At 39.6% G+C, this 27,510-nt stretch overlaps 1 protein-coding gene across 2 annotated transcripts; it reads left to right on the top strand.

The window, feature by feature from the left end:
* The first annotated feature begins 847 nt into the window (after window positions 1–847).
* On the top strand, window positions 848–20,348 carry LOC117299698 (tyrosyl-DNA phosphodiesterase 1-like). Of its 2 annotated transcripts, XM_033783262.1 has the most exons (15): window positions 848–1,126; window positions 1,890–2,063; window positions 2,859–3,083; window positions 3,722–3,821; window positions 4,636–4,767; window positions 5,332–5,424; window positions 6,555–6,719; window positions 7,355–7,433; window positions 7,976–8,167; window positions 9,168–9,283; window positions 9,578–9,685; window positions 11,433–11,535; window positions 17,058–17,166; window positions 18,538–18,638; window positions 19,524–20,348. In XM_033783262.1, the coding sequence occupies exons 1-14, from the start codon at window positions 982–984 to the stop codon at window positions 18,612–18,614; spliced, it is 1,818 nt and encodes a 605-aa protein (XP_033639153.1). In that variant the 5' UTR covers window positions 848–981; the 3' UTR covers window positions 18,615–18,638; window positions 19,524–20,348. The 2 variants fall into 2 exon arrangements, with proteins under 2 accessions (XP_033639153.1, XP_033639145.1); XM_033783254.1 differs by having other exon boundaries at window positions 18,538–20,348.
* Window positions 20,349–27,510: the final 7,162 nt, after the last annotated feature.

The following is a 27,510-nucleotide window of genomic DNA, read 5'->3' as shown; positions in this document are numbered from 1 at the left end:
ATAATTGTTACTATATTAATGAAACAAATGAATAATAGTATTGTTTTTGTTGGATAACTTTCCGTATGGCGCAACCACTTTTTCACTAATTTTTACAAAAAGGGATATATCAATCAGGTAAATAAGTTCCTATATTATTTTATATCAAATGAAAAAGTGGTGGCGCCATACGGAAACTTTTCCGCCACTGAGTCAGTCTTTGTTGTACTATGGGCATCCTACCAGGACTAAAAACAAACGCAACTTGACCAACAACCAGGGATTGTCTGAACTGGTGGCTATGGATATTATGGGTACAGCTGGATTGCCGCATCATCATGGGTTGAAGTATAGGACCTTCTGACCTTAACAAGAACATCTTTCACAGCAGTCATACTAGCAGTAGCTGATTGAATCCCCAAATTTGGATACAGCCATCATACCGCGGTTATAAAGTTGCTTCCTTTCAGTTTCATACACTTTTACCATAATTTTAATCTTCTTTTTTTCTAGTGCAGCCTTCATGATTGAAGTCGCACTAGTCGCACTGCCAGACCCACCTGGGCGAACCCATTCCCTTTGCGATAGTGTGTACTGGGGTCTTTAGCGTGTGGTGTTAGTTTTTATAACAATGCATGGGACCTACAGCTTAATGTCCCAGCCAAAGTTTCAAAGTGTTTTGCAGGACACAAATTTCACGACCGGGACTCGAACCCACGCTCTACTGATCAGATATTGCAGAGCTTGAGTTCGAAGCTCTTAACCGCTCAGCCACATTAGTTCCACAAATTGAAGCATTATGGATCAATTATATATTTAAAATGTCTTCATTTTAAATCACAGTTCGATGAGGAGTTATCTTCATCTGACTCCGATTCTGACACCACCAACGTAAAAGAAGACAGGAAACCCAATCAGGACAAAGAACCCAAACTTTCAGCCAATCATAGAGCAGGATCCTCGGCGAATCAAAGTGTTGCAGCTGTGAGAAAGGGGCTACCAATGAAGCGGGCTGCATCTACTCATGATATTTCTGACTCGGATTCAGGGGATGATGATGGTTCATCTGAAGAGATCTCCCAGTCATTGTTGACAAGAAAAGATAAAAAAAGCCTGGACAAGAAACATCTGCAGTTTGGCTCTAAAGGTGATTCAATAAGTTCCCTAATAATTTTATGGAAGGAGTAAAATAAATACTAAGTGTATTAGGGTAAAAACAAATTATATTCTTTATCCCTGATGCAAAATTAATATTGCGTAGGTACCCGCTGCTAACCCATAGGTTTCAAACTGCCTCCAAGTCGTCTGCACTGGCATTGCCAATGTCATGGGTCTGAATTCCACTCAAGGGATTTGCCTGTGGATTTTTCACAGAACTCTGTTAAGTACCAAGTATAGACATTGTGACCTCTGACGTCACACGAAAACCATAGCATGATTCGCGCGCATACCGCCAGGCAAAACCTTTGTTTTTTTGCAGCCAGCTAGAATTAGTACACGCTAATTTACCATGACTACGCGTCTTTTTGCCTGGCGGAACATGACGTGTCAACAGAGGGCGGTTTGAATGTAAATATAGGTCACATCGTCTATAAGCCTACAGTATTTAATAAAATAAATAAAATTATACTAATTATAAAAGAAACATTTGTAGAAATGTAAGATTTGTCCATTTAAGCAATAAGGTTGTTCAAGTTAAGTTAAGCCATTTTACATTGATGTCACGCCTGACGTTTTGCCCGTCTTCACTTTTGTAGCCATTTCACTGTTTCAAAGAAAAAGAGCCTCAGTTTGGTATCTGGCGTCACATTCCCAGCCGAGTATGAAAAACCTTTTCTTGACTTAAAAATGTAACTTATGCTTGAACTGTAACAAAACAAATTTATTCACTTCTTGAATTTCGTCTTCAGGATCAAGCCAAGGGTCACCATTTGACACTAAAAGTTATAAGATCCCTAAGAGAAGCAACTCCTCACCGGCATCCACCAGTAAGCCATCTAATAAAGAAGACAAACCCAAGTGTCCATTCGGAGCCAAGTGCTACCGCAAGAATACCGATCATCGAAGAGACTTCATACATTCAGGTTTGTTGACATTCTTATTGTGGTTCACCGGTAGTTACCCTTCGCAGGGTTTGACCTTGTTTGACCTTACTTTTTCAGTGGCTAGCCAGTGCCACCAGTCAGCTTGTTATTTCACTAGTTTGCCAGCTTTCTTTACAAGTCTGTATTCCGTTTTAAAATATGTAAAGAGAATTCTAACTGGTCCTCTGGTGTTTTAACTGGCATTTGGCCAGTAGACTACTGTTAATGGAGATTGCTGCGGTTCTCCAACCTCGCTACCATGGGTAGCACGCCGTATCACCCCCTAGCTCTGCGTACGTCTCTAACGTTATGATCGAGCAAGGCATGCTGGGAAAAAATGGCGTGTCGAGATCGATCACCCCTGGGAACGAGGTTGGCGGTTCTCTTTCTTTGAGAGTTCTAGCATATAACCGTTTTCCAGATTGAGGTGTTTGTTTTGAAAAAGCACTGGACATACTTGGTATTAGTATTCTCACTTGGTGTATCCCAACGTATGCATGAAATAACAAATCTGTGAAAATTTGGACTCAATTGGTCATCAAAGATGCATGAGAATAATGAAAGAAAATCACCCAAGATTGTTGGTTTCAGATGCCTCAAAAAGGCTTCAAGCCGCAAAGTCTTTTAATATTTTACCTCTTTCTCCAAAAGAATGTTACTTTAGAGTGAGCCGTTTCTCACAACAGCTCTCCATTGCTCGTTACCAAGAAAGATTTTATGCTAATAATTATTTTAAGTAATGACTATAGTGTCTAGTGCCTTTAAGCACTTCCGTATTTCCACGTAACTCACCAGACAATGATGAGCATGGGATGCCTCCAACAAAGAAATTAAAGAGGGATGACTCGATGAAAGCATCCTCCTCCTCGTCAGCAACATCTCCCGCATCATCATCATCATCATCAAGGAAGAGGACTTGCATAAATGTCATCGGAGAAGCCTCCCCACTCAACTTCCTCCTGACCAAAGTGACGGGAATTCCTGAGAAACACAACAACTCCCAAGCTGTACATATCTCTGGTAAGTGCTGGTTGCTTTGAAGATTTAAAGACTTTTTGAAGATTTTATTTCTAGTAATGAAACCAATGATTCTTCATCAGTGAACTTAGTCACTGTAGCTCGCAAGCCTGAAGAAACAAAAAGAGAATGCTTGCTACTGAACCAGAAACACCAGGGTTAACCCCTTCTCTTCCTCTAAAAGCCGTCTGGGTTCTTTTCATGCACTACCAATCCAGTGTACGTCTTAATTTCCCATCATAGGGCAAAGCAATTATGGTGGAGTATCTTGCTCAAGGACACAAGTGCCATGACTTGGACTCGAACCCTACTCTGCTGATTAGAAACACCAGAGCTTGATGAGTCAGGCGCTCCTAACTGCTCAACCATGACATGCCACAAATTATAATTACAATAAGTGCATTCAGCGCCAGCTTCACCGAAGGGCCTACCTGAAACAGCCGCTGCCCAAGTTGTCCTTTTCAGAAGACCCCTTGCATCGGCCGCCATCTTTGATGAAACGTGCATGCATGAAAGGCTATCATTGGCTGCGAGACAAGAGCAGCACGGACACACGTGCACTTTTCCATTGTTACATCAAAGATGGTGATCAATGACGTCATGTGCAATCCATCTATACCCCTCTGCTGTTATCTTTGCAGATATCTTAGCTCCGTGTATGGGGGAGCTAGTTGCATCAGTTCAGTTCAACTACATATTTGATATTCCGTGGCTCATGAAACAGTATCCCGCACAATCCAGGTAGGTGACTACTGAATAGCTTGTTTTTATTGAGAAGGGATAGGGGATTTTTGTTGTAGTTTTGATTGTGGTGTTGGAAAAATTATCATGCAATTTTGGTATCTGGAATTGTCTGTTAAAGGCAAAAAAAATGTAATCACTTGCTTTTAATACTAAAACTCTTTAAAACTCTCCTGCTTGTGGAGGCTCTGGAGTTGCAGGTTCGGATAACAAGTGCTTATCACTGGGCCAGCAAACAATCTTATGATACCCAAGCCTACATTTGATGGACTGTAAAAGGGGTAACCCTGTTTCAGCCCTAGGAGTAGGTGGCAGCGGCCCCTGGAAAAGCAAAATAATTGTGGCCCACACCTTGAAGTTGCCTTCAGGCCTTGTCTGGCGACTTGCATAAAAAATAAAGTTGAAAAAAAATAAATATATTTATTTAAATCTGTACACATCCAACAGCGCAAGCACCAATAACTGGATGGTGATAAGAAAACGATAAGAAGTATTCAGTTTTAGATGTGGGAGGAGAACCTCGAATGGGGAAAACCCATGCATCAGGTAGGGACTGAAAACCAAATCCACGTGCAAGGCTCCGGTCTGAGATGAGATTCGAACCAGGGTCCACAGAGGTGAAAGGATGGGAAAGAAACCACTGAGTCAACCTGATTCCCTTGATTCCCCAAGTTCAAACATGTTGGTGTTGAGCTATCATAGAGTGGATGGTTCAGGAGGGTCTCGAACCAAAGACCTGGTATGGGGAGTTGCAGGGAAAACAATTTGCACCAGTTTTGTGATTGCATGCTGTTTATTTGTTGATATTTTGCAGGTCTAAACCTTTACTGATTGTTCACGGAGAGCAGAGACAGAGTAAAGTAGCGCTGCATGAAGCCGCCCATCCGTACCCCAACATCAAATTGTGCCAAGCTAAGCTCGACATCATGTATGGGACCCATCACACGTAAGAAAGATTTCTTTACTCAGCTGTAGAACTCTTGCACAACACGCAGTGCACTTAAACATGCCTCTCCTGTCCGCCATTCCAAAATGTTGGAAATGGTAGGCACGTATTGTGCAGAGGTGCGTTTGGTGTTGGAAAGGGGTCAAAAGGAATGTTTTATATTGACCTTATTTTTGGGCTTGGTTCCTCCTCCACTCCGCTGACTTTCCCCGTCAAGTATATTATGCACTTCATGTTTCACACTGGTTTTTGATAAGGATACCGGGGCTAAATTGAATGGCTCTGCTTACCCCTGAATTCTGCGCTTACGATCACCATTCTTTGCATACTGCGCAAGCACCCGCTGTTTTCTGCTGTTTCCTCAATGAATGGACACTGTATTCAACCAGGCGTGATTCAACAGAAAACTTTCACATGTGACGTTCAATGTATCTTTCTTGACAATTTTGCCTGTAAATCAGCATTACGTTGACAAAAACCTAATAATGACCCTACTAATTATGTCTTTCAGGAATTATTAGTTGATTTAAAATTAATTTGTTTGTATTGTTGTTTATCCCCTAGTAAGATGATGCTGTTATTGTATACAAATGGAATGCGTGTTGTGATCCACACAGCTAACATCATTAATCAAGACTGGTTTCAAAAGACACAGGGGTAAGCAACTTTGACCTTTGACCTCATCTATTGCGACAGTTATCAATGAAGCATTTTTTTAAAGACTATTTTGTATTTACTACGCACCAGAAACTTTTTGATGACACCATGTAGATAAATCTCTTTTGAATGATAGTGGTTCTGAAAAAAAACCGGAGGGCTCAATGTTTTGAACAGCATACTCTGTCCGTCGTCAGGAGATACACAAAAGACAGAGTATACTGTCTGAAATGTTGCGCCCTCCAGTTCTTCTCAGAACCACCATCACTCTAAAGATATTTACCTAACTAAATGGTGTCTCGCAAATTTTATTATGTCTATTATCCTTCCACCATGCAAACCTTCAAGTCTTCGTATTTTGTATTTGATCAAAGTTGGGATTGAGCTTACACTTCCTTATGTCCAGCCGAAGGTAGGCAGGCATTGCTTTTGTATTTAAAACAAGAAGGCATTTGTTAGTTCAATTTGAATTGTGTCTGGTAATCACTTGGTAGTCACAAATTATTGCTTAAACTTGAGTTCCTCAGACTATAGAGACACAGTGACAGTTGCCATGTCACATGGTTCAGGGCATGGTTTTAGGGCATAAAGCGGTTGGTCCTGTGCGTTGTGTATTAACTCATGTTAAAGAACCCAGTGCACGTATCGAAAAGAGAAGGGGTTCGCCCTGGTGTCCCTGGTCTGATCGGCCACACAGCACCTTGTAAACCATTTCATGGTGCCTTGAGCGTCACTGATGACGAATATGCGCACTATATGAAAAGCCACTATTATTATTATTATTATTACTATTAAGGTGATCCCTCTTTTTTGGTGCTATCAAAGTTCTATCGTAAACATGTGTGAGATCCCTGGCTACAGGTGCATTTTGAATGCCCCGACTGCCCCCCCCCCACCCCGAACAAAAACATTGACAGCATAGGGAGACCGCCAACATATAGGGCTAGATCGTCCAGTTGGTACAGCGCCGACACGTTAATCCAGAGGTTGCAGACTCAAAATCCTATTCTTTTTTAACAGTTTTTTTATTTGATCAACCCCAAATTAATTTAGAATTACCCAGTCAGTTGCCTTTAAGGTTCATAACCTAATATTATTTTATTTCTATCTTGGATTTCATTTTCTTTTAGGGTATGGATCAGTCCGCTCTTCCCAAAGACGGATTCTACGTCAACGTCCACAGACTCCCCGACTTTGTTTCAGCGAGATCTGGCTGAATATCTGACTGCATACCGGTCGCCATCATTACAAGAATGGATCGGACATATCAGGAGTCATGACATGTCTGAAGCCAAGTATGTAGATCTATTATCGATTATCGCACAAGCGGGATTGGAACACAGAAATATAAAACGCTTTTGCATCCCATATCAAACAAGGATGAAGGCTGAGTTGGATAATCGCAATATGCGATGTCGGAACAGCTGTATGTTTTGTTGAAAGCGCAATACACAGTTGGAACAGCCCAATACCTCTTGTTGCTATGGGTTAATCAATCATAATCTAGGCTGTCGATACTGCATACTCCAAAGGAGTTGATTTTGTTTGAGGAGTGTACAATAACCAATGAACAGGGGTAGTGTGAGGCGCTTTGATACAATGTTTTAAAACACTTGATGAATGGCTGTTATTTTTTCTGTTTGAGACTTTCTTAGTAAGTAAGGTTTGTGGTGACACCATGTTAAATCTCTTTGTGAGTAGTAGTGGCTCTGAGAAGAGCTGGTGTTTACTGCTCTATGCTTCGGTCACTGAGACGCTCTTCTTATTTGTCCAGTTTTTAATCTGTGGTTCTACTAAATGGTTTCATTTTGCTTGACGTAATTCCTTCATCTAAGTCAGGGGTCACTTAAGATCCATTGAGTTATAACCTTATTTTAATAAAATCAACTGCACAAACATCAAACTATTGTTTTTGATATGACATGTTTAGGGTATTTATCAGTGCTTCCGTACCTGGCAGACACACAGGCAGCAATATGAATAAATGGGGACATCTCAAACTACGTCAGGTGAGTCTAAATAATAAGCTTATAATTGTGGAAATCTGAGAAAATAATAATTAGCAAATGGCCTGACGCTTCGACCCTAACAGAGTCTTGCTAAAATGCTTAATAATAATAATAATAATAATACAATATAATATTGATGTCGATATAGTGTATGCATATACCAACAAGGTACTCGAGGTGCTTGGTATTATATACATTTTTTCAGAAAGATATGAATTCTGAGACCCAATATATTACACGTATGTAGCACCTTATAAGGGTTTACAAGGTGCAATATACATCAATACATGTAGGTATACCGTTATTTTTCTTTTTACCAACCCACCCACAAGTTTGAGATAATATGATTCACAAAAAAAAAAAAATTCATGGGTTGTTCAGTTGTCTATCATAACCAAAAATTGAAGGACCGTTAGATAGACCGATGTTTGAAATTCTTTGAGATCTTTTATAATAATTAGAGTCATAATGTTTTGGATATAACTAAACTAAAAGAAGGTTTGCGAGAATACTTTTTGATTAAACCATTTTCTGTAAAACAGGTACTAAAAGACCGTGGACCTAAGGAGTCAGATGTGAAGTCTTGGCCTGTGATTGGTCAGTTCTCCAGTGTTGGCTCCCTAGGTCCTGACAAAGATAAATGGCTGTGTAGTGAGTGGCTACAGAGTATGGCGCAATGCAGAGGTGTTGGTAGGAAGATGCAGGGGGAGTCAGGGAACAAGATGTTGAAGTTGGTAAGAAACTTGTTGGATACCTTTTTACATTTGCCAAATAAATAGTAATACTAACTATGTTGGTGAAAAACCTTGTTTTTCTGTGTCGTTGTGGACACTATTGGTAATTGTCAAAGACCAGTCTTCTCACTTGGTGAATCTTAACATAAAATAACAAACCTGTGAAAATTTGAGCTCGATTGGTCGTCAGAGTTGCGAGATAACTATAAAAGAAAAAACACCCTTGTCTTACGAAGTTGTGTGCTTTCAGATGCTTGATTTAGAGACCTCAAATTCTAAATCTGAGGTCTCGAAATCAAATGCATGGAAAATTACTTCTTTCTCAAAAACTACGTCACTTCAGAGGGAGCCGTTTCTCACAATGTTTTATATAATATTAACCTCTTCCCATTACTTGTTACCAAGTGAGGTTTTATGCTAATAATTATTTTGAGTAATTACCAATAGTGTCCGTTGCCTTATAGCAAAGTGAAAGAGTCTAGTCAAAATGTTATTTAACGGTAGCAGCTTTTGACTGTCCCTGGCTCTCAAAGCTTTCTTGCATTGTTGCTTGCTTTGTTTTTGTATGAAGTGTGCCTGTCCCTTGCTCCGCTTTTGGTTGTGCCGTTGATCATTATTAAAGGGTTTTGTAGATTTATTAAAAGTTTTTGGCCATGGCATGAATCCCTACTCACTAGAAATGGAGAAGTATGTGATATAATTTACCTGTAGAAGTTTCAGCTTCCTAATAGTTGTTGAGCTTTTGAGGAAAAAAAGTTAAAATCACAGAGCAATGTTTTCAGAAGAGTGGCCTAAAATCGTTGTACATCCTTTGCTAAAATAATTTTTGTCTCACTGAGACAAAAAGTATTTTTGAGAAATCGTTTAAATAATTTCTCAAAAACTACAGCACCTCAGCAAGTTATTTTTTAAGGGGAAGCTTTCTACCATCATTATCTTTAAATCTTGTACGTTTAATGTAAATCTGTCAAATTGTGTCTCTGTTTTTCTTTTGTCATAGATCTTCCCTAGCAAGGATAATGTTCGGACCAGTCTGGAGGGTTACCCAGCTGGGGCCTCCATACCTTACGGCATCAAAACAGCAAAGAAACAACTCTACTTCAATTCATTCTTACAGTAAGTGTTTCTCTTCAAAATAAGGGATTGATTCTTTGACGATTCTTTGAGGGATTGATTCTTTTAGCCCTGCCCAGTTCAAACAAATTGAATTTTTCAAACCCCAAGCTGAGTTTTATCAAAAAAAGATAATCAACTGTATTCAAGAATGCATACAAAGGAAATCTTATAACACTACATTATTTTCCATTCACTGGTTCTTTACTGTCTTTTTCTTATGGGCTGTTTAGCAATCATGGACCCTCCCAGTGAACCACATAATAACCCTCTTTATCTCAATCTGATCTTTGGCAGTCAGTGGGTTTCCAACTCTAGAGGGCGTTCCAGAGCTAGTCCACACATCAAGACATACTCCAGAATGTCACCTGATAGTCAGCACATTGCTTGGTTTCTTGTGACGAGGTAGGTTTTCAGTCGAGTGATGTTGTTTTGTTGGATGCAAAAAGCTTTGTATGGTAGTGATTGCATTATTTTGTTTCCCTGTGTAGTCATGAATAATTTTGTACAATTCTCTCACAATTTGTTTTACAATTATCCACTATTGATATTTGAAATAACAAGTTGCAACATTGACAAGGCGTTTTCTCTGCTGCCGCTTCACAGCTTGTAAGATAATCAACTTATAAAGAATGTTTATCAAGTAATTCTGATTACACATTTTTTCAGGTGATTCATTTTTGCCGAAACAACCTTTGCCTTGTCTAATACAGGTCTCTGTCAAAAAAAAAGAGACCGCCCAAAATATGGTAGAGTGCTGAAACGTTATTTTGGAGGGTGTAGGTTTAAGTTCCTTTCTCGTTAAAGGCATTGGCAGTATTGGTAATTACTCAAAATAATTGTCAGCATAAAAACTTACTTTGTACTGAGCAATGGAGAACTGTTAAAAAACATTGTGAGAAACAGCTCCCTCTGAAGTAACATAGTTTTTGAGAATGAGGTATTTTCTCACTCAAATATTAAACGACTTCAGGCCTGAAGCCTTTTTTAGGCATCTGAAAGCACACAAATTTGTGAGACAATGGTGTTTTTTCTTTCATTATTCTCTTGCAACTGAGTCCAAATGTTCACAGATTTTTTATTTTATACACATGCTGGGATACACCAAGAGAGAATAATAATAAAAATAAGACTTGTAATGCGCACATATCCACCCTGCTGGGTGTTCAAGGCGCAGTTGACAATAGCTAAAGGTGTCCAGTGCCTTTAATTTTTCTTTATTCAACCCAAAATGATTGAAAATTTACAATGCATTATGTTGACGAGGAAGAGAAATTCCTGTACAGTTTTTTATTTTTTAGAATATTTTAGAATCCACTAAACTTGTTACAGAGTGTAGTGAGACTTGTTTGTTTTGTGAATAATGTCTTTGTTTGAGATGAAAAACATTTGCTGGCATGATATTCTTCCCACTTACCTCTGATTTCTGATTCCTTATAAACCTCAGAAAAGTTGCGATTAAATGGCTTGAAATGCCTATTAGAGCATTCACCATGTGTACATGTAGGTCATCCCTTTTACTCAATAAAATATTGATTTGGTGTTGAACAAAGAAAAATTGATGGGAGTGGGACTCGACCTGCGGATTAATGTGCTGGCTTTCTATTGGAGGTCGTTTGATCAAGTCCCACTCAAGCAAATTTTTCTTTGTTCAACCCAAATTCATTCTAAATTTACCCAGTCAGTTTCCTTTTTGGTTTATAGTATGTGATATCAATAAAATAATAATACTTTTTTGCAAGGACCAAATATTCGGGTGGCATGGTTGGCTTGTGCGTTAAGCGCTCGCCTCTCACTCAGGTGACCCCGGTACGATTCCCGGCCAGGGCCATATGCGAGTTGAGTTGTGCGTTGGTTCTCTGCTGTGCCACGAGGGTTTTCCAGACCATCCGGTTTTCCTCCCTTGGGGAAAATTAAACACTTTTGATCTTGGCTGTGCTCCGTGGTCGTAATGGGTTGATGTGGCTGGCAGCCATAGGCGCCCTTGCATGCCATTTGCAAGTAGACACTGCACTCCACCAACCCATACACTAGTTAATCCAATTCCTGCATATTTGATGACTCTTTTGATAAGTTTTTCTTCCATCAGCAAATAGTTTTCCACCCTTTCCCAAAAGTTTATCGTTATTTCATTTCTTCTGCTCATCTGTAGCTCCAACATGTCTAAAGCTGCTTGGGGTGCCCTTGAAAAGAACGGACAGCAACTCATGATCAGATCCTATGAGATGGGAGTCCTCTTCCTTCCAGATATCTTTGTAAGTTGCAAGTTTACTCTTTACTGTTAAAATGTGTAGAGGTTTTTATTTTGTTTAGCATTAGTAATTGTTTTTCTTATTCTGTATAGTGATAAACTGTTAGGGAAACGGATACATTTGTTTTAATACATAATTTGGGTTGAACAAAGAAAAAGGTTTTGATTTTTTTTTTTTAATGACATACGTAAAAAGGATGGACAAAATGATAAAAAAGATCCCCATAGATGACCCAACAGTCATTGATTTTCAAATCATGTGATTTGGTGTTGGTTTGTTATTGTAGCATTGATGGTAACTTGAAGGCAGTGGACACTAATGGTAATTACTCAAAACAATTGTTACCACAATAACTTATTTGGTGACAAGCAATGGAGAGCTGTTTATAGTATGAAACTTTGTGAGAAACGGCGCGCTCTGTAGTAACGTAGTTTTTGAGAAAGAGGTAATTTCTGACTCCAATAATAAAAGACGACCTCAGCTGAAGCTTTTTATTATGCATCAGAAAACACACAAAGTTGTGCAACAAGGGTGGTTTTTTTTCTTTCATTATTCAGTGAGAATACTGGTCTTTGACAACTACTAAGGTGTCCAGTCCCTCTAACTGTAAACTGTTTGCAAGAATTCCTAAATTCTCCAAAATCCTAGTCGGCAAGTTGTCTGACTTTGTACGATTTAGTACTGCTGGGCAAAACAAGAAATGGCAATCATTGCGTCTTCTTCATTGTCCAAATATTTTGGGTTTTCAGGAACCATAGAGTGGAGGATTTAGGAGGAAATGTTGTCATCTCAGAATGCAGGGCTCCAATTTGGGAGAAAAATCCACAAGCTCATTCTTTATACATCTGCACACCACCAACTATCATTTACCTGTAATGAGATAACAAATCCACAAGGCTTGTAGCTCTAAATTTTCACTGAGCCAACAATTTTTGTGAAAGATTACAGTAGTAATGTTTTTTTAAAACAATAATTGCACTAAGATATAAAGAAGACTTATCTTATTTGTCTCTTTGAGTATTACTATCATGTATTTTTTTCAGACTAAAAGTCATCACTTGAACATGGATATTACCCAGAGAGGTACATGTATTGATATTCAATTTAAAAACACCAGACTGCTGCAAATGACAAACAAAAGACCACCGGATTTCACAAGAACAAAACTGCAGGACTTGTCCAGTCATAAGGTTACTGGTTGGAGACTACAACCACTGGCCTAGGACCTGTGGTCCAGTGACAATTTCAAGCCCTGTGAATGCACATCTCTTGATACTAAATCAATAGAGCAGTGTACACCTCTGAAATAGTAATAATAATATTAGAAATAAATAAAAAATAAAAATAAAAATAAAACATTTGTAAAGCACCTTATGCGAAAAGCCTCTGAGCGCATAATAAAGAGAACATTAGAATATACAATGAGAGAAAGATACAAATTACAAAAAGCAGCTTAAATAAACAAATGAGTTTTCAACAGAGGCTTAAAAATTGTAAAGAACTAGCTTGGCGAATATGCACAGGAAGACTATTCCAAAGAAACGGTGCGGCGTAAAAAAAGATCTGTGTCTATAAAAAATGGAAGAAGCTCTAGTAGTTGAAAGCAATGACTGTTGAGATGATCGTAAAGTCGGAGTAGGGGAATAATGGTCAACAAGTTCAGATTAATAAGCAGGAGATTGACATGTTTGAGACTTGAAAGTTAACAGAAGAATTTTGCAAACAGCTGAAAAAGATGAAAGTCAATCACTAAATCACAGCACAAGCAATTTGTTCCAACTGATCATCAGAAAGGTTTTATTTGTATTAATTTTCCTTTTTGTCTACTCTTTGAAATTGGGTAAACATGGCAAGCTGGGATTGGAAAGATAGAGCTGTGTGTCGCAAAAATATTGTTTCAGAAACTTTTAATTCATTTCATCGAAGGGACAACCTTGACTTTCATTTTGAATGAAGGAAAAACAAAAAAGTAATCAAGACATTTTCTGGGCAAGAGAAATTATCTTTCAAGTCCTCATAATTATTACATTTGTTATCTTCAAATCTGCAATCACAGAAGTAAATTGCAAACTGATGTTAGTGTACAAGCTCTATCCTCCATGTTGGAATGCGGTCATCGCAAATGCTCAACTTTTACCAGTAGAAGCAGGGAATATAATAGTTGGGGCAGGTTGTGTGGGCTGTAAGTTCCGTCAGCATTTGAGATAGTTTGACGTCCAACACGCAAGCCCCTTGGGTCTCATCACCTATTAATACTTGGGCGTCATTTGCACCTATTCACTGTGACACAAAGCCAAAACATTTATATACATGAAGAAAGAGACAAATGTTTACATAATAATTGATAACTAGTTTCTCTGTGCTGCTAAGCAGTAGTGCGTAATACTAGCAAAGTTAAAATTAAGCTTGGCTCATGCTACAAAAATAAGCGTCGGGATGGGGCCAACTTCATAGAGCTGCTTAAGCAGACAATAATCTCGTAACCATTTTCTGCTGAGCAAATAAAAGCAGGTTACCAGTCACAAATGGTAGATGTGGCATGGTTTTTTGCTGGTAACGTTGTCTTGGTAAGTAACTTTCAGAACTTTGTTTCACTAATGTTGTGCTTAATAAGCAGTTCTATAAAAATTTGTACTAGGTATTCGTCACGTACCCAGCTAGCACAGAAGTTTTGTGCTTGCCCTGTAAGCAGTAAGCAGTTGGGCCCTTGGGCCCTGGGCTGTTTACTCGGCGGGTTGTGTCTGTGCTCATAACAGTATAATGTGCGATGAGTACCTCTATCAAATTGTCACCAAAACCCAAAATTACACTGAGCTGCGTAAGCACCAAACAATTTTTGCTTACCAAAACAAGGTAACCAGTTACAAAATCATGTCATTCATGTGAACTGTTTTGGGATCTGCTTGCTTTGTTTTAAGCAGGAAGTTGTGAAGCAAAATTGTTTTCCCTATCACAGCTTTATGAAACTAAGCCTGGATTTTAATAATGCAATTGGAGAATAAGGCTGCTATGAAATTAGTGGCTATGGCTGCCCTTGACAACACCCTTGGCCACAGCCAAAGCCTTTAGCCGATTAGGAAATAATTTTGCAATGCTCTGATGAAGAAGAGAAACATTTTTGCACCCATTTTTTTGGAACCGCTTCTTCAACTTTAAAGCCATTGTACCCTTTCGGTAAACAGTGTTGTCCAAGGCCCACACTTTGTGTACCACAACTTCTATATCAAATAACAAACCTGTGCAAATTTTGGCTCAATCGGTCATCGGAGTCGGGAGAAAACAACGGAAAAACCCATCCTTGTTTCCGCGCGTTTCGCCGTGTCATGACATGTGTTTAAAATAAATCCGTAATTCTCGTTAACGAGAATTTATATTGTTTTGCTGTTTTCTCAAAAAGTAAAGCATTTCATGGAATAATATTTCAAGAGAAGTCTTTCACCATTGCCTTCTGTAAACCCTGTAAATTATTTGTAAATCTGTGAACTTTTTTTTTTTCTGAACCGAAAGGGTCCAATGGCTTTAAAGGCACTGGACTTGTTTGGTAATTGTCAACAAACAGTATTCTCACTTGGTGTACCCCAACATATGCATAAAGATAACAATTCTGTGAAAATTTTGGCTCATTTGGTCATTGGGTTTCAGGAAAATAATGAAAGAAAAAAACACACATTTCCTTCAATGTTTTATACTATCAACAGCTCTCCCTTGCTTGTTACCAAATAAGTTTTAAAGGCAGTGGACACTATTGGTAATTGTCAAAGACTAGCCTTCACAGTTGGTGTATCTCAACATATGCATAAAATAACAAACCTGTAAAAATTTGAGCTCAATCGGTCATCAAAGTTGCGAGATAATAATGAAAAAAGAAAACACCATTGTCACACCAAGGTGTGTGCGTTTTAGATGGTTGATTTTGAGACCTCAAGTTTTAAACTTGAGGTCTCGAAACCAAATTCGTGGAAAATTACTTCTTTCTCCAAAACTATGGCACTTCAGAGGGAGCTGTTTCTCACAATGTTTTATTCAAACAACCTCTCCCCATTACTTTTCACCAAGAAAGGTTTTATGCTAATAATTATTTTGAGTAATTACCAATAGTGTCCACTGCCTTTAAGGCAAATATTTGTTTAGAGTGTTACCAAAAGTGTCCAGTGCCTTCATTTAACTACACAATACACTTTAGCTTCATGTCTCATTCAAGGAATACCAATCCTTATTTCAGATGGACCAGGGGCGTATTTCACAAGACAAATTTTCAGTATCACCATAGTGATTTGTATTGTGACATCACACTTTATTTAGCAACTACGATTGATTTGCAGTTACGATCAATCTTGGATCTTTGTGAAATCGGCCCCAGCAATTACAAGACAGACGCTCCCACCAAAGTCTGTCGTTGTTAAATTTGACAGCCATCACTGTTTAACAGGACGAGTGACTTACTCAACTAAATGAGACAGCTATATGCAAAAAAGAATCCATTGTTTTAATGGACACTTGATACTCAAATAACATGCACAAACGTGTCTCTTTTTTTCTACTTGCCATGAATTTTCAAGAGTGAACAAACAAATTTGACATCTAACATGTTGTTCATCCAGAAGAAAACATCCATTCAACAAATTGGTACATTTTAATGATTATTACCTTTCTAAATATCCTCAGCGAAATGAGCATTGCTCTCACTTGCTGCCAGCCAGAGAGTAAAGAAAAACAGAGAGAAGAGATGCCCATTGTGGCCATTTGTTGGTCTAGCATTATTGATTTTGTGCTGATGGCTGTGTTTAATAGATAACACCCCCATCCCCAGCACACCCCTTATGCTAGCTTATTAGATTACACTCCATCTGGTAATGATGCTATAAACTCATTTTGGTGCCCAATACAATCGCCTCGTCATAATTGGAAAAATATTGTGGCAAAGTATTGCTAGAAAATTAAATGCGTCGCTGAGTGGGTTGTTTAATGCGCTGGTGACTTCATTGACGTAGATCGAGGGCACTGGAGACATGAAGAAGATGAGGGAGAAAAAGAGACGGTAGTCAACAAAAAAATTAAGACAACACTGGAAACAAAACTGATTGTTAAATTGAAGAGGCCAGAGTTACTTTAAAGCTTCTGTCCGTGATCATTTTCTTTTGGCTATTCTTTCTCTTGCCGTAATTTGTGTAATTTTTGTTTTTAATAACACTCTTGAGTGAAATGAGGTTAGTGACTTGATTGCTTTTTAAAGTGGTTTTTGTTCGATGAATGAAATGGATTGATTGATTGAAGAATGATGTGGTAAGAGAAAATATCACCGCAGTGGAAAAACAGAACTTGTGCAATTATTTTGTGAAGTAACAAATTGTTATTTTATGAAAATGTGGGTTTATTTATAACTACTTTTACAATAATAACTGTTATAAAATGTTGGTTTCTTATCTTAACAATAGATCTGGCAGGTTCTCTTAACTGAAAGAAAAAAATAAGTGAATTTTTTCCCAGTACTTTTTAGAGAATGTTTGCTATTTTCTGTCTTTCAGGCATCAGAGACGACAAGATTTGCTGTGTCCAGATCAGCTGCCTCCGAGGATAGTGAGCTGGTGTTTCCTCTGCCTTGGGACACACCATTAGTGCCCTATTCCAAGGAAGGTGAGAGAACAAAATTGTTGGTTAAGTTGACCAAAATGACCTGTTTCAAGGCTCTACTTACCGATAGAAAGGAATGCGCTTACATCAAGTGTATTTTACCAGGTTAGCTGGGAATTTTCGCTTGTGCATGTGTGTACCCATTACTAGGCATTCGGCACTTACACAGCTAGCCCAGAAATATGGCACTTGTCTAGTAATCGAAGAATGGTGATCGTAAGCAGAGAATTTGGCAGTAAGCAGAGCCATGAAATGACTCTGCTAGGTTCGACCATTAGCTTGACAGAGGCACCGTTTACAATTGTCATAATATTTTCATTTTTTGCCTTGTAGCCAGTATTTTCTCCCCAGCAAAAATGATTGAATTTATTTCCCAGAGCATTTACAGGAGGAGATATGTGATGTGTTTGTGAATACAAGTTTGTGTTGGTGTGCATTTTACCTTCCTGTCTTATATTTTTGTTTGCGTGTTTTATATGTTAGTTTTCAATATCAGTGGGGCTGGTGGACTATCTCAGTCTTGATAAAACCCGTATTAATGTTTCTTATTTTGATATCAAGTACAATCCTAATATTGTTTCTTGTCGAGCCCTTTTCACATGACCGACATTTTTAACCATGGTCACTTGCTTTTTACTCACCCTGATTGTTTGTTTGTTGTTGTGCATGACTGATTTAGGAAGCTTTCACATGGCCAAGGGAAATAAAACAATAACCATTCATGTGGTTTGACAGTGTACATATCACTGGTAATCAGCCAACGACTGCCAAATCTGTGGAATGATTACTACACTTTAACTAACTCATGGCCCGCCTCTTTCATTACAGGTTACCGAGTACACTTTTTGAACACTTTAAACTTCTCATACTCAATGACCTTTATTACCTTAACTTAGGTAAATGTATGTATAGTAGCAATCAAAATGCTTTATCTACTTGTTATATTTCTTTATTTACCTTAAAAATTATTTGAGTCAGTTGTAGTCCGTACAGGCACACTAGCTCTTGCCTCACCGTAGGCCTATTAAAATATTGTCCCTTTTTTTGTGTTTATTTATCTAGCCCTCGTGTGAAATTTTAAGTATTATTACTTCTTTTCTGGTTCTGGTTAGTCAGTGTTGTTAGTCCGCACAGGCACAAAAGCTCTTGCTTCACCATAGGCCTAAATGTTGTCCTGTTTTGTGATTATTTATCCAGCCCCTAGGTAATTTGTTACTATTATTACTACTTTACTGGTTCGCCTTACATATTTGTTACCATGTACCTTAATTTTTACAACTTACATTTGTTTTTAATCATGGCAACATTGAAATAAATGTGTTATCTCAGCTTTCTATCACACTAATATCATGTTCTTTTTATCCTTATCTGCAGATCGGCCGTGGGTGTGGGACATTGCATACACTGACCTTCCAGATCCTCATGGTAACTGTTGGGTACCTCCAACTTGAGCTGGGAGGCAGTGACCTAAGCTGGTAGGCAATGAACTCGGCTGGCTTAGGGACCTAAGTTGGTAGGCAGTGACCTGGCTGGCTAAGGGACTTGTAAGCTGGTAGGCAGTGACCTGGCTGGCTAAGTGACCTAAGCTGGTAGGCAATGACCTAAATTTGATGTGGTTGTCAGTGACTTCATCTGGTAGGCAGTGACCTAAGCTGGTAGGCACTAAGTCCGACCATGATGGGTAGTGACCTAAGCTGGCAGGCAGTGACCTTAGCTGCTGGACAGTGATCTAAGCTGCTGGTTGTCAGTGACCCAAGCTGGTAGGCACTGACACAAGCTGGTAGGCACTGACCCAAGCTGGTAGGCACTGACCCAAGCTGGTAGGCACTGACACAAGCTGGTAGGCACTGACCCAAGCTGGTAGGCACTGACCCAAGCTGGTAGGCACTGATACAAGCTGGTAGGCACTGACCCAAGCTGGTTGGAATAAAGCTTGTTGGTAGTGACCTAGTGTGGTAGGATGGTGCCACTGGATGTGCTTATGATTTGAAGAAAAAAAGGGACTTGCAGAAAAAGGTTCTAGTAGGAAAAGAGACACATCTCTGTTCTTTCATCATGAAATCAAATCAAAGCTGCTTGAGGTCAAGAGGTCAAATTGCTGGGTTATTGCATTTGGGGTTAGAGGGCAGCAGATAAATGACAAATTTCGCCCAGCTCCATACAGCCTACACAGGTCATGTAAGCCTTGCTCTGCTGTAGAAGCCATGCCATGAATATACAAATATTTATCATTGACACAAATGGCTTGTTAAAGTTGGAAGGGAACTCTTTTAGAATCTGATAAAAGTCCTTTTTAGGGGCCTTAAGCTCCAGAGGTCACTCATTGTACTCTATCATGACTTTCATTATGTCCCTTGCAGTGTTTTATAACATCATTGACGTCTTGTAGTGTTCTGGAAGGGTTGACATCGCAAAGTACTCCAAGAAAAAAATAAGGTACACAATTTTACCGGACCACAATTTATTTTCCCCACTCACCTCGGGTGATAGCTACTGCCCCCCCCCCCCCAACACCCACCCATTCCTATTACCACTCATGCAAGGCCAATGCCAACTATTATAAAAGCCAAAATGTGGAAACGAAGTCACGCCTCCAGCAGATATACTATTTATCCATTTTAGATGTACCGTAATGATATTCCCCCAGCAGTGCCATCAAGGCCACCCTATCTCCATCAACAAATACTAACTATGACTCCAAATGACACTAAATTTCATTTGTCATTCCTTTAGCATCTAAAAATAAAAACTCAGTTCTATACGTGCGTTTGGCCTCGCTAAGGGGCCTGTGTGCATGGTAATAGAATTGTCACCCCCACAGTTCAGAGACAGTTGAGTCTGGGTTTTTTCTCTCTCTTTTTTTTTGCCATAATGAAGTAGAAAGTGAAAAGTAGAGGGAGGTGAACAAACATGTGGTCGCTTTTTTTTATGTGTTTTACCTAGATACATATTTTATAATATTTAGCAAGTAGCCTGAGCCAAAAAAGGTTGGAGCTTCCTGGGCAAAATGAAATCAAGCAACAGTTTAGTGTCTTTTATTATTTTACTGTTGAATGGAATGTGAGAATGCAAACTTCCTTTTTGATGTAAAATCTTTCACAAATGCACTGTTTTATTACAATTTACTTCCTTACTATATTTATGTAATTTGATTGTCTGTGAATAAATTGAATTTGAATTCCTTATTTCCCCCTATTTTGATACAAATCGTCAGATTCCCTTTTATTCAATCGTTTCCCAAAACTGATTTTAAAGTTGTTTGTAAGACTATAATCTCAAAAAAAAAAAAGAGAGAAATCAAATACGTACGGTTATCGAAATGTTAAACGAAAAAGATACGAATGACCCTATATGACGTGACAATTGGAAGAGCATCATCTAGGAAAATCCATCTAGGAAAATCTTGACGAAGTATCTCGAAAATTATTAACTTGGTAGTTTTAAGCACACATTAATTTTACAAGCGTGTTCACCACTATAGCCTACGAAGCCCAACCGTTGTATTGGTTTTATATGCTCTTCAGTTTTAATCAAATTTTCTCTGCACAATACTTTTTAAACACCAAGGCTACATAGTTCCTCTTAACACAGATGATTGGAGGAATTCTATTAATGTCCAGAAAGGTTTTACCTCGATCAAAGGTGAAAATAAAAGCCATTGATGTATCGCCATTGACCCGGCAAGACACTGGTAATGATCGTAATAGGTGAGCACATTCTGATATCGGTCAAACAAAATGGCTTCCATTATTAAAAAGGTCTTTAATTTGAGTCTTCGTCAAGTATACTGTAAATATCCATGCAAGGCGACCCAAGTCCATACAACCCGACGGCCATTTTGATTGGAAATGGCGATGTTGTAACTATTTCAAAAGGTAGTTTTGAGGAGGGCAGTGACTGCTACCAATCTGAAACCTGGATTAGAAAACGGGTGAAAAATAGAGCAAAGTTCGTTTTATTGGAACGACTTTCTCCTCTTGAAGACTTGTTTGATATTGTCAATGATGTCTTGGTAATGTTGAAGTGTAATTGTGGCACTATATTCGCAATGAACGTTAGCATTCGTGGGGTTCTTTGGAGGCGTTGGTGGTGCAGGCAATTGGAGGGGCCCACCGGTTCCATCGGAGGAACTTTAGTTGAAGTGCTTGAAACTCCCGTATTGAATCGAGTAGTTGCTTGCAGAGCTAGCAGTGCGAAATAATTTACTTGATTTCTAATTGAACTGGTCCATACAGCTACAGCTGAATGGTGAATTTATTATTACCGGTCTCGACAAGATACAGCCATTATTGCAAAAAAGATGGCCAGGCCAATCTGTGGGCGGCCAGGTATGTGCAACACCTGGCCTAGGTATGTCTGTTGCATGAGCCGACACTCAAACGATCAAACGATGCTGGACATGGTTACAAATTAATAATGGCAGGGCCCACCAGTCGGGTCATCGTGTTTTTGTTTCAGGTAGGGATGCTCATTTTGGAAGTATGGCTCTGGCCAGGTTTCAGGGTCTTCAAAACATCCCGAGTTTAGTGCCGCAAAGTGGGAGAGGAAAAGTCGGCATCTTTAAGGGGATTCCGGGGAGTATTTTTTGGGACAGGTTGTATTGAAAACTGATGATTTCATCATATGACGGTGTTTGAGGCCCAATTAGCTGTTGTAGGAATTCCTGTAATGACCAAGAGTGTCTCTTAATACCGTTTCCCTGTGTTTTTACATTGGCTCTTTACCGGCTGTGTGGTTGAGGTGACGGGAACGGGGGGGGGGGGGGGGGGGGTTGTCCTCTGTCCGCTGTGTCGTCATTCTAGAAGTCTGTCGTTAGGATTTTCGGCTGTATTCATAAAACATAGCAATTGCCTTTTCTATGCTTTTGCTTACATCTTTATACATACATTCTGTATAAACGGAAGCAAAAGCCTAGAAAAAGCAATTGCTATTTTTTTTTTTTATGAATACGGCCCATTGTAAATGAAGGTCTATGGGACCCAAGGTCCCCAAGACCCTCAAGGCAGGAGTGAATCTTGAAAACCGAACAAAATGGTTCATGTACCGTACGCCTAAATTAAGTTACGGAGTAAAACTGAGTGATATTTCGTGAGGATGTTCGTGCCCTCGTAATGTTGGGCACATCCGTGTCCATATTATTGTCTGGTTGAATTCCATTTTGAATTATGATGCATCATGAGCTTGGATTGATACGTGCTAAGAGAAGTAAAACACACTTAAAATGTTAAAGATGCCTAACTGTTTCATTGTATCAAGGTTACCTGGCAAAATTGTTTTCACGTCAAAGTGATTGTTGTGTAATCTGACTCATAGACATATTGGCAAAGCATGGCCTCTGTATTCTTCGCTTTCAAGGGGTAACCAAGGTGCGTTCTCCCTGGTAAAAGACACCTTATGAGAAAAGTGTAAATTTTACCGGGGCGTTTCTAGCTTGGTACCAGGGGGCATGGAGGCAATCACCTTCGTTGCATCCGTGAAGTACGAGGCCTGCATAGCTATATCTATAAAAAAACAAAAACAAAAAAACTTCTTGAATGAAACAAGTATCGAGCATCTCACATCACGGCTGTCTTATGAGGCAACTTTTACTGACAACCTGGAGGCATATAGTAGCTGGAGGCAACCATTTGCCATGCATGCTACAGGATCACTTTGGTAGTCCATGGGTAATTTTCAAACAATGTTTTACAGTCCCCAAGAAAAACATGTGAACATTCAAAGTAAATGTGAATTACCTTTTTCTTCTGCAAATAGCCCTTTGTGACATGGCTTGGTGTTGAAGTTGCCGTCCCACTGTTACATTGTCTTTATATTTGTGTGTTGCTCTTTAGATGTAATTGATTTATTTTAGAGGTGTTTGCTCTGCGTTTATGTGAGATCGTGCATCTTTAAGACTATTATATCTCAAGACGTTGACAGAATCCATAAAGCTGGTTTATGCCAATACAAAGTGAACCAGTACACACTGTGTGATGATGACACCTTCCTCAGATAGTGACACTAACTAGGTTTGACTGGCAGTACTGACTCGTGCCTGCTGTCAGTAATTAAGTTATCATAACAAATAGTCTGGACGCGGGACCCCGCCTACGCAATTAGCCCTGGACCCCAGTCCCCCAAAAAGTGACTTAGACTGAACTTTTCTTTTGATGCATGGAGAGGGGGTTTTGACTAGCCGGCTACAATTTGGGAGGGGTTGTCGCCCGCAAATTGGTTACCCTGCTGCGTCTGTTGACATAGATGGCACCGGGAACCTCATGAGCGACGGGCCTTGGACGGTGGGTAGCGTGAGTGCTTATTACCGGCAAGGACCCTCCTCGCTATCGGCCGCCCACCCCTCTTGGGGTTGAGGCCCGACCCAAGGAAACATCCACCCAGAAAAAGAGAGAGTTGTGACGGCGCACGGTTTGTGACAGTTGCATGTCTCCCGCGCGCAATTTTTTTCTGTACATTAAACTAATTAAGTAGGATTCGGAATTTTGCATGGTGGAAATACGGTATAGGCCTAGTAAAGCTTACAGTTACACCATGTAATGATAATTTTTAAGACTCTAATTGAGTTGGGGTGATTCTGAACAAAAAAACACGTTTGTTTCTACTCGACGTTACGATCAGTATGCTCCGATCGTCTTAGAATTGCCGTTCTGAAAAAATTTCCTGACTTTTTTTTAGGATTCCCTTTTTTGAATCGATTTAGAAGAACCAAAGACTCCCCACTGAAAAGCACTGCGACAGTGGCAAACAAATTGACTCCTGCGCACCTTCGACTGTTATGGCCGTGTCACACTAGGCAATTTTTACAGGCAACTTGGAGGCAAACGTTTGCAGTGCATGCTATACAGGACCACTTTGGTAGGGCACAAGTCTTTTTTCAAACATTGTCTTTACGATTAACAAGGAAAGTACATGAACATTGAAATGCGAATGCCCTTCCCTCTTGGAGATTGCCTGGAACTGCATTTGCCTGTAAATTGCCCCATGTGACATGGCCCTAGCTCTGAGACTGGAATGAAAGTCCTGTTGGCATGGAACGCATTACATCTGGCGTGATTTGTGACCTCCTTCGGCCGTTGTACCCATCCTAGAGGACGGCCTAAGTTTGTCTGATGACCTCTGGTAACACACACGCCGGGGTTGTGGCCGATTTTTTATTTTATTAAAAATTTTACTTTGAAGTGGGAATTCAACACCACAATATACATCCCAGCGCCGTTTATTGACGACACATGGGGGCATTTTATTTAATTTGAAAACAGCTTCTACAAGGGGACCATGGACGGATGAATGTTCCTTTGCCGTCTGCCCAATGCCACGGCTGCCCTTTTAAATTTAAAACCTTGATTTACTTTTGAGAAGTAACTAGCACTTAATGAGTTATTTATTGTCAACATATGAAGTACAATTTTCTCACATGAACCAGATCAACCTCATGAACTACATAATTCTGTCGAGGCCCTTACCCCTAAACGTCACAACTTGAAACATTTAACGGTAGGTCATGAGGAAAACAATTTCCCACCAAATGAGTGATAGCCTTATGTCGCCCAAACACTTAGAAATATTTCTATCAATCGTTAAACGCGAACCTATCTAAGGGAAACACTGGTAAGTTAAGAAATAACAGATACCGGAATATTTAAAAACACAAACAAAACAATTGAAGTTATTGCAATTACTTTTCCTTTTTGTTTATTCGAAATGCACGCATCCTCATTTAGTAGTAGTGAGTCAACGGTGTACTTGTACCATAGTGTCATATCAGGAACTGTTTGGTGTCTTCCAGTAATTCATCTTCACACAGCATTGGGCCATAGAGCAAGGTATTGGACCCAATAAAGATTCCCTTTTGTGGCATTCGTGCCGAAACGGGACTAGACCATAAACATAAATATTTCGCGCCGAATTGTTCCAGCAATCTGCCTTTGGTGTTACAAAGCCAGTGGACACTATTGGTAATTGTCAAAGACCAGTCTTCTTACTTTCTGTATCTCAACATATGCATAAACTAACAAACCTGTGAAAAATTTAGCTCGATTGGTCGTCACCCTTGTCACACGAAGTTGTGTGCTTTCAGATGCTTGATTTCGAGACCTCAAATTCTAAACTTGATGAGGTCTCGAAATCAAATTAACGAGGAGTCAAAATCGGGGAGCCATCAGTTCGCGCGAGAGCAGTGAGTTCGCGCGAGAGCAGTGTTGTCGGGGGAGCACTATCTCAGCGCGTGGGGCCGATTTAACGACTTGTCCACAAGTCTACTTCAGAGGGAGCTGTTTCTCACAATGTTTTGTACCACCAACCTCTCCCCATTACTTGTTACAAACTAAGGTTTTATGCTAATAATTATTTTGAGTAATTACCAATAGTGTCCACTGCCTTTAAGGTTTTTCAACCACAAGTGTACGGAAGCCCAGAGTGACCAACAAAACCCCATCCTAATTAGCCGGATATGAGAGTCCCTGTCACCTTTCAATCACGAGTAATTACGATAGACCACACATCAAGGTACTTTCTGGGCTGAATACCATCGACTCGTCAGGCCGATAAAGAAGCGATTGGACCTGTCAGTTATTAAAGTCTGACCAGCCATTAATAGAGGCCGTAAGAGTGTAGAGGTACCGTATGGATCGGATCTCAACACCTTTGTGGGTTTTGGGATGTCAGCGTAAACACGCTGACCATCGGGCAAATCTGGTGGTTGGCGGGTAAAAGGTACTGCAGCAGATTTCACGAAACGCTAGGATTAATCCTATCTCGAGTTAGGACGAGTAACTCGTCCTAACTTAGGATGGGTTCAATGCGTCATAACGTTTATGATTACGGCACTTAAGTTGTCCTAAGTCCTAAGATTAATCCTAAGTTATGAAGAGTTTGGTGACAGGACACCTTGTCAAAAGACCAGTATTCCCACTTGGTGTATCACAACATATGCATAAAATAACAAATATGTGAAAATTTGGACTCAACTGGTCATCGAAGTTGGAAGAGAACAATGAGAGAATAAAGTACACAAAATTGTTACACACATTCGTGTGCTTTCAGATGCCTAAAGGCTTCTGCTGATGAATCTTATTATTCGAGTGGGAATTTACCCCTTAAAAAAAACTATGTTACTTCACTGCATGCCGTTTCCACATTGTTTTTTAAAATATTTTGTCGACAACTCTCCTTTGCTCGTAAATAAGATAAGTTGTTATCTTAAAACCTATTTTGAGTAATTACCAATATAGTGTCCAGTGCCTTTAAACCTTTGGACTCGTTTAAGTTACCTGGGTGAACATTTTCCTGGACAGATCTTTTTCATCGGCTGCTGTAAAAACCTTCTCATTTGTCGCCTCTAAACTTTGGAATGGTCTCCCTCCATCTCTGTTATCTGCTGATTCAATTCACATTTTCAAGAAGCATCTGAAATCTCATCTATTAAACTCCACACTGATTGTTTGTTTGTTTTTATGTTTCTCAATTTCTTATCATTGTTATGCCATGTTTGTTGGTGTGTATCATCACAAACTCCAGAGATCTTGATGAAATGGCGGTCTGTACAACATTTGTGTATGATGTATGTTCGCACTGGACTTCAATGGTCAAGTTATCCATTTTGCTCGGTTAGTTAGCACCAAAAACGTCCACAGCGAATTAGGCCTTTACCTCGATAATGCCAATAGATAAAGACCGCTTAATGGCAAGTATGTACATCAGATTTTCGTCGGTACCTCTGCAAGATTTTAGATTTATAGGAGGAGGTAAAGTGACGCGCTAAAATGAAATGGAAAAGAAAAAGAAAAACCCATCTTTGTATGGTCCTTATTAGAACCGTATTAGGCAACAGGGTAGAACAGCTTCATCAGAATAATCATCTGATTAAAGGCTATAATAAGTACAGGCTATAGGCTCTTAATGTATACCGGCAACAGGGGCTGAGTAATTTAGGGTAAATATCACGCGGTGTTGATGAAATAATTAATCAACTTAAATCCGTATTACCAATTCCGAGCTTGACTGCATTTTTGGGACAGCTCCGACTATAAGCCGGCTCCCGAGTACGGGACTGAACGGCTCTCCCCGCCCGCTCCGCAGTCCGATGGGAACACGCTCGGCGGTTGCAGTACCGCTTGACTCCAGTCGCTTAATCTCCTTACGGGAAATTTACATTATTAAAGTCAAGTTAAACCCCTATCATAACATGCTTTATGGGTTTAATTATGTTCGTTCAAGGCACCGTTAACGAACGAGATCCGATCGCTTGGCCGAACCGGAAAAATGTCAGAAAACAACAGCTATTTTCGTACTTTGGGTGGGTGCCCTTGTGATGGGGCTCTACATTTCCAAGTCCTTCAATGTACATGTACT

The sequence above is a fragment of the Asterias rubens genome, chromosome 1 (genome assembly GCF_902459465.1).
Source record: "Asterias rubens chromosome 1, eAstRub1.3, whole genome shotgun sequence".
In the NCBI taxonomy this organism is placed as follows: domain Eukaryota; kingdom Metazoa; phylum Echinodermata; class Asteroidea; order Forcipulatida; family Asteriidae; genus Asterias; species Asterias rubens.
This window is presented reverse-complemented; position numbering and strand designations above follow the sequence as displayed.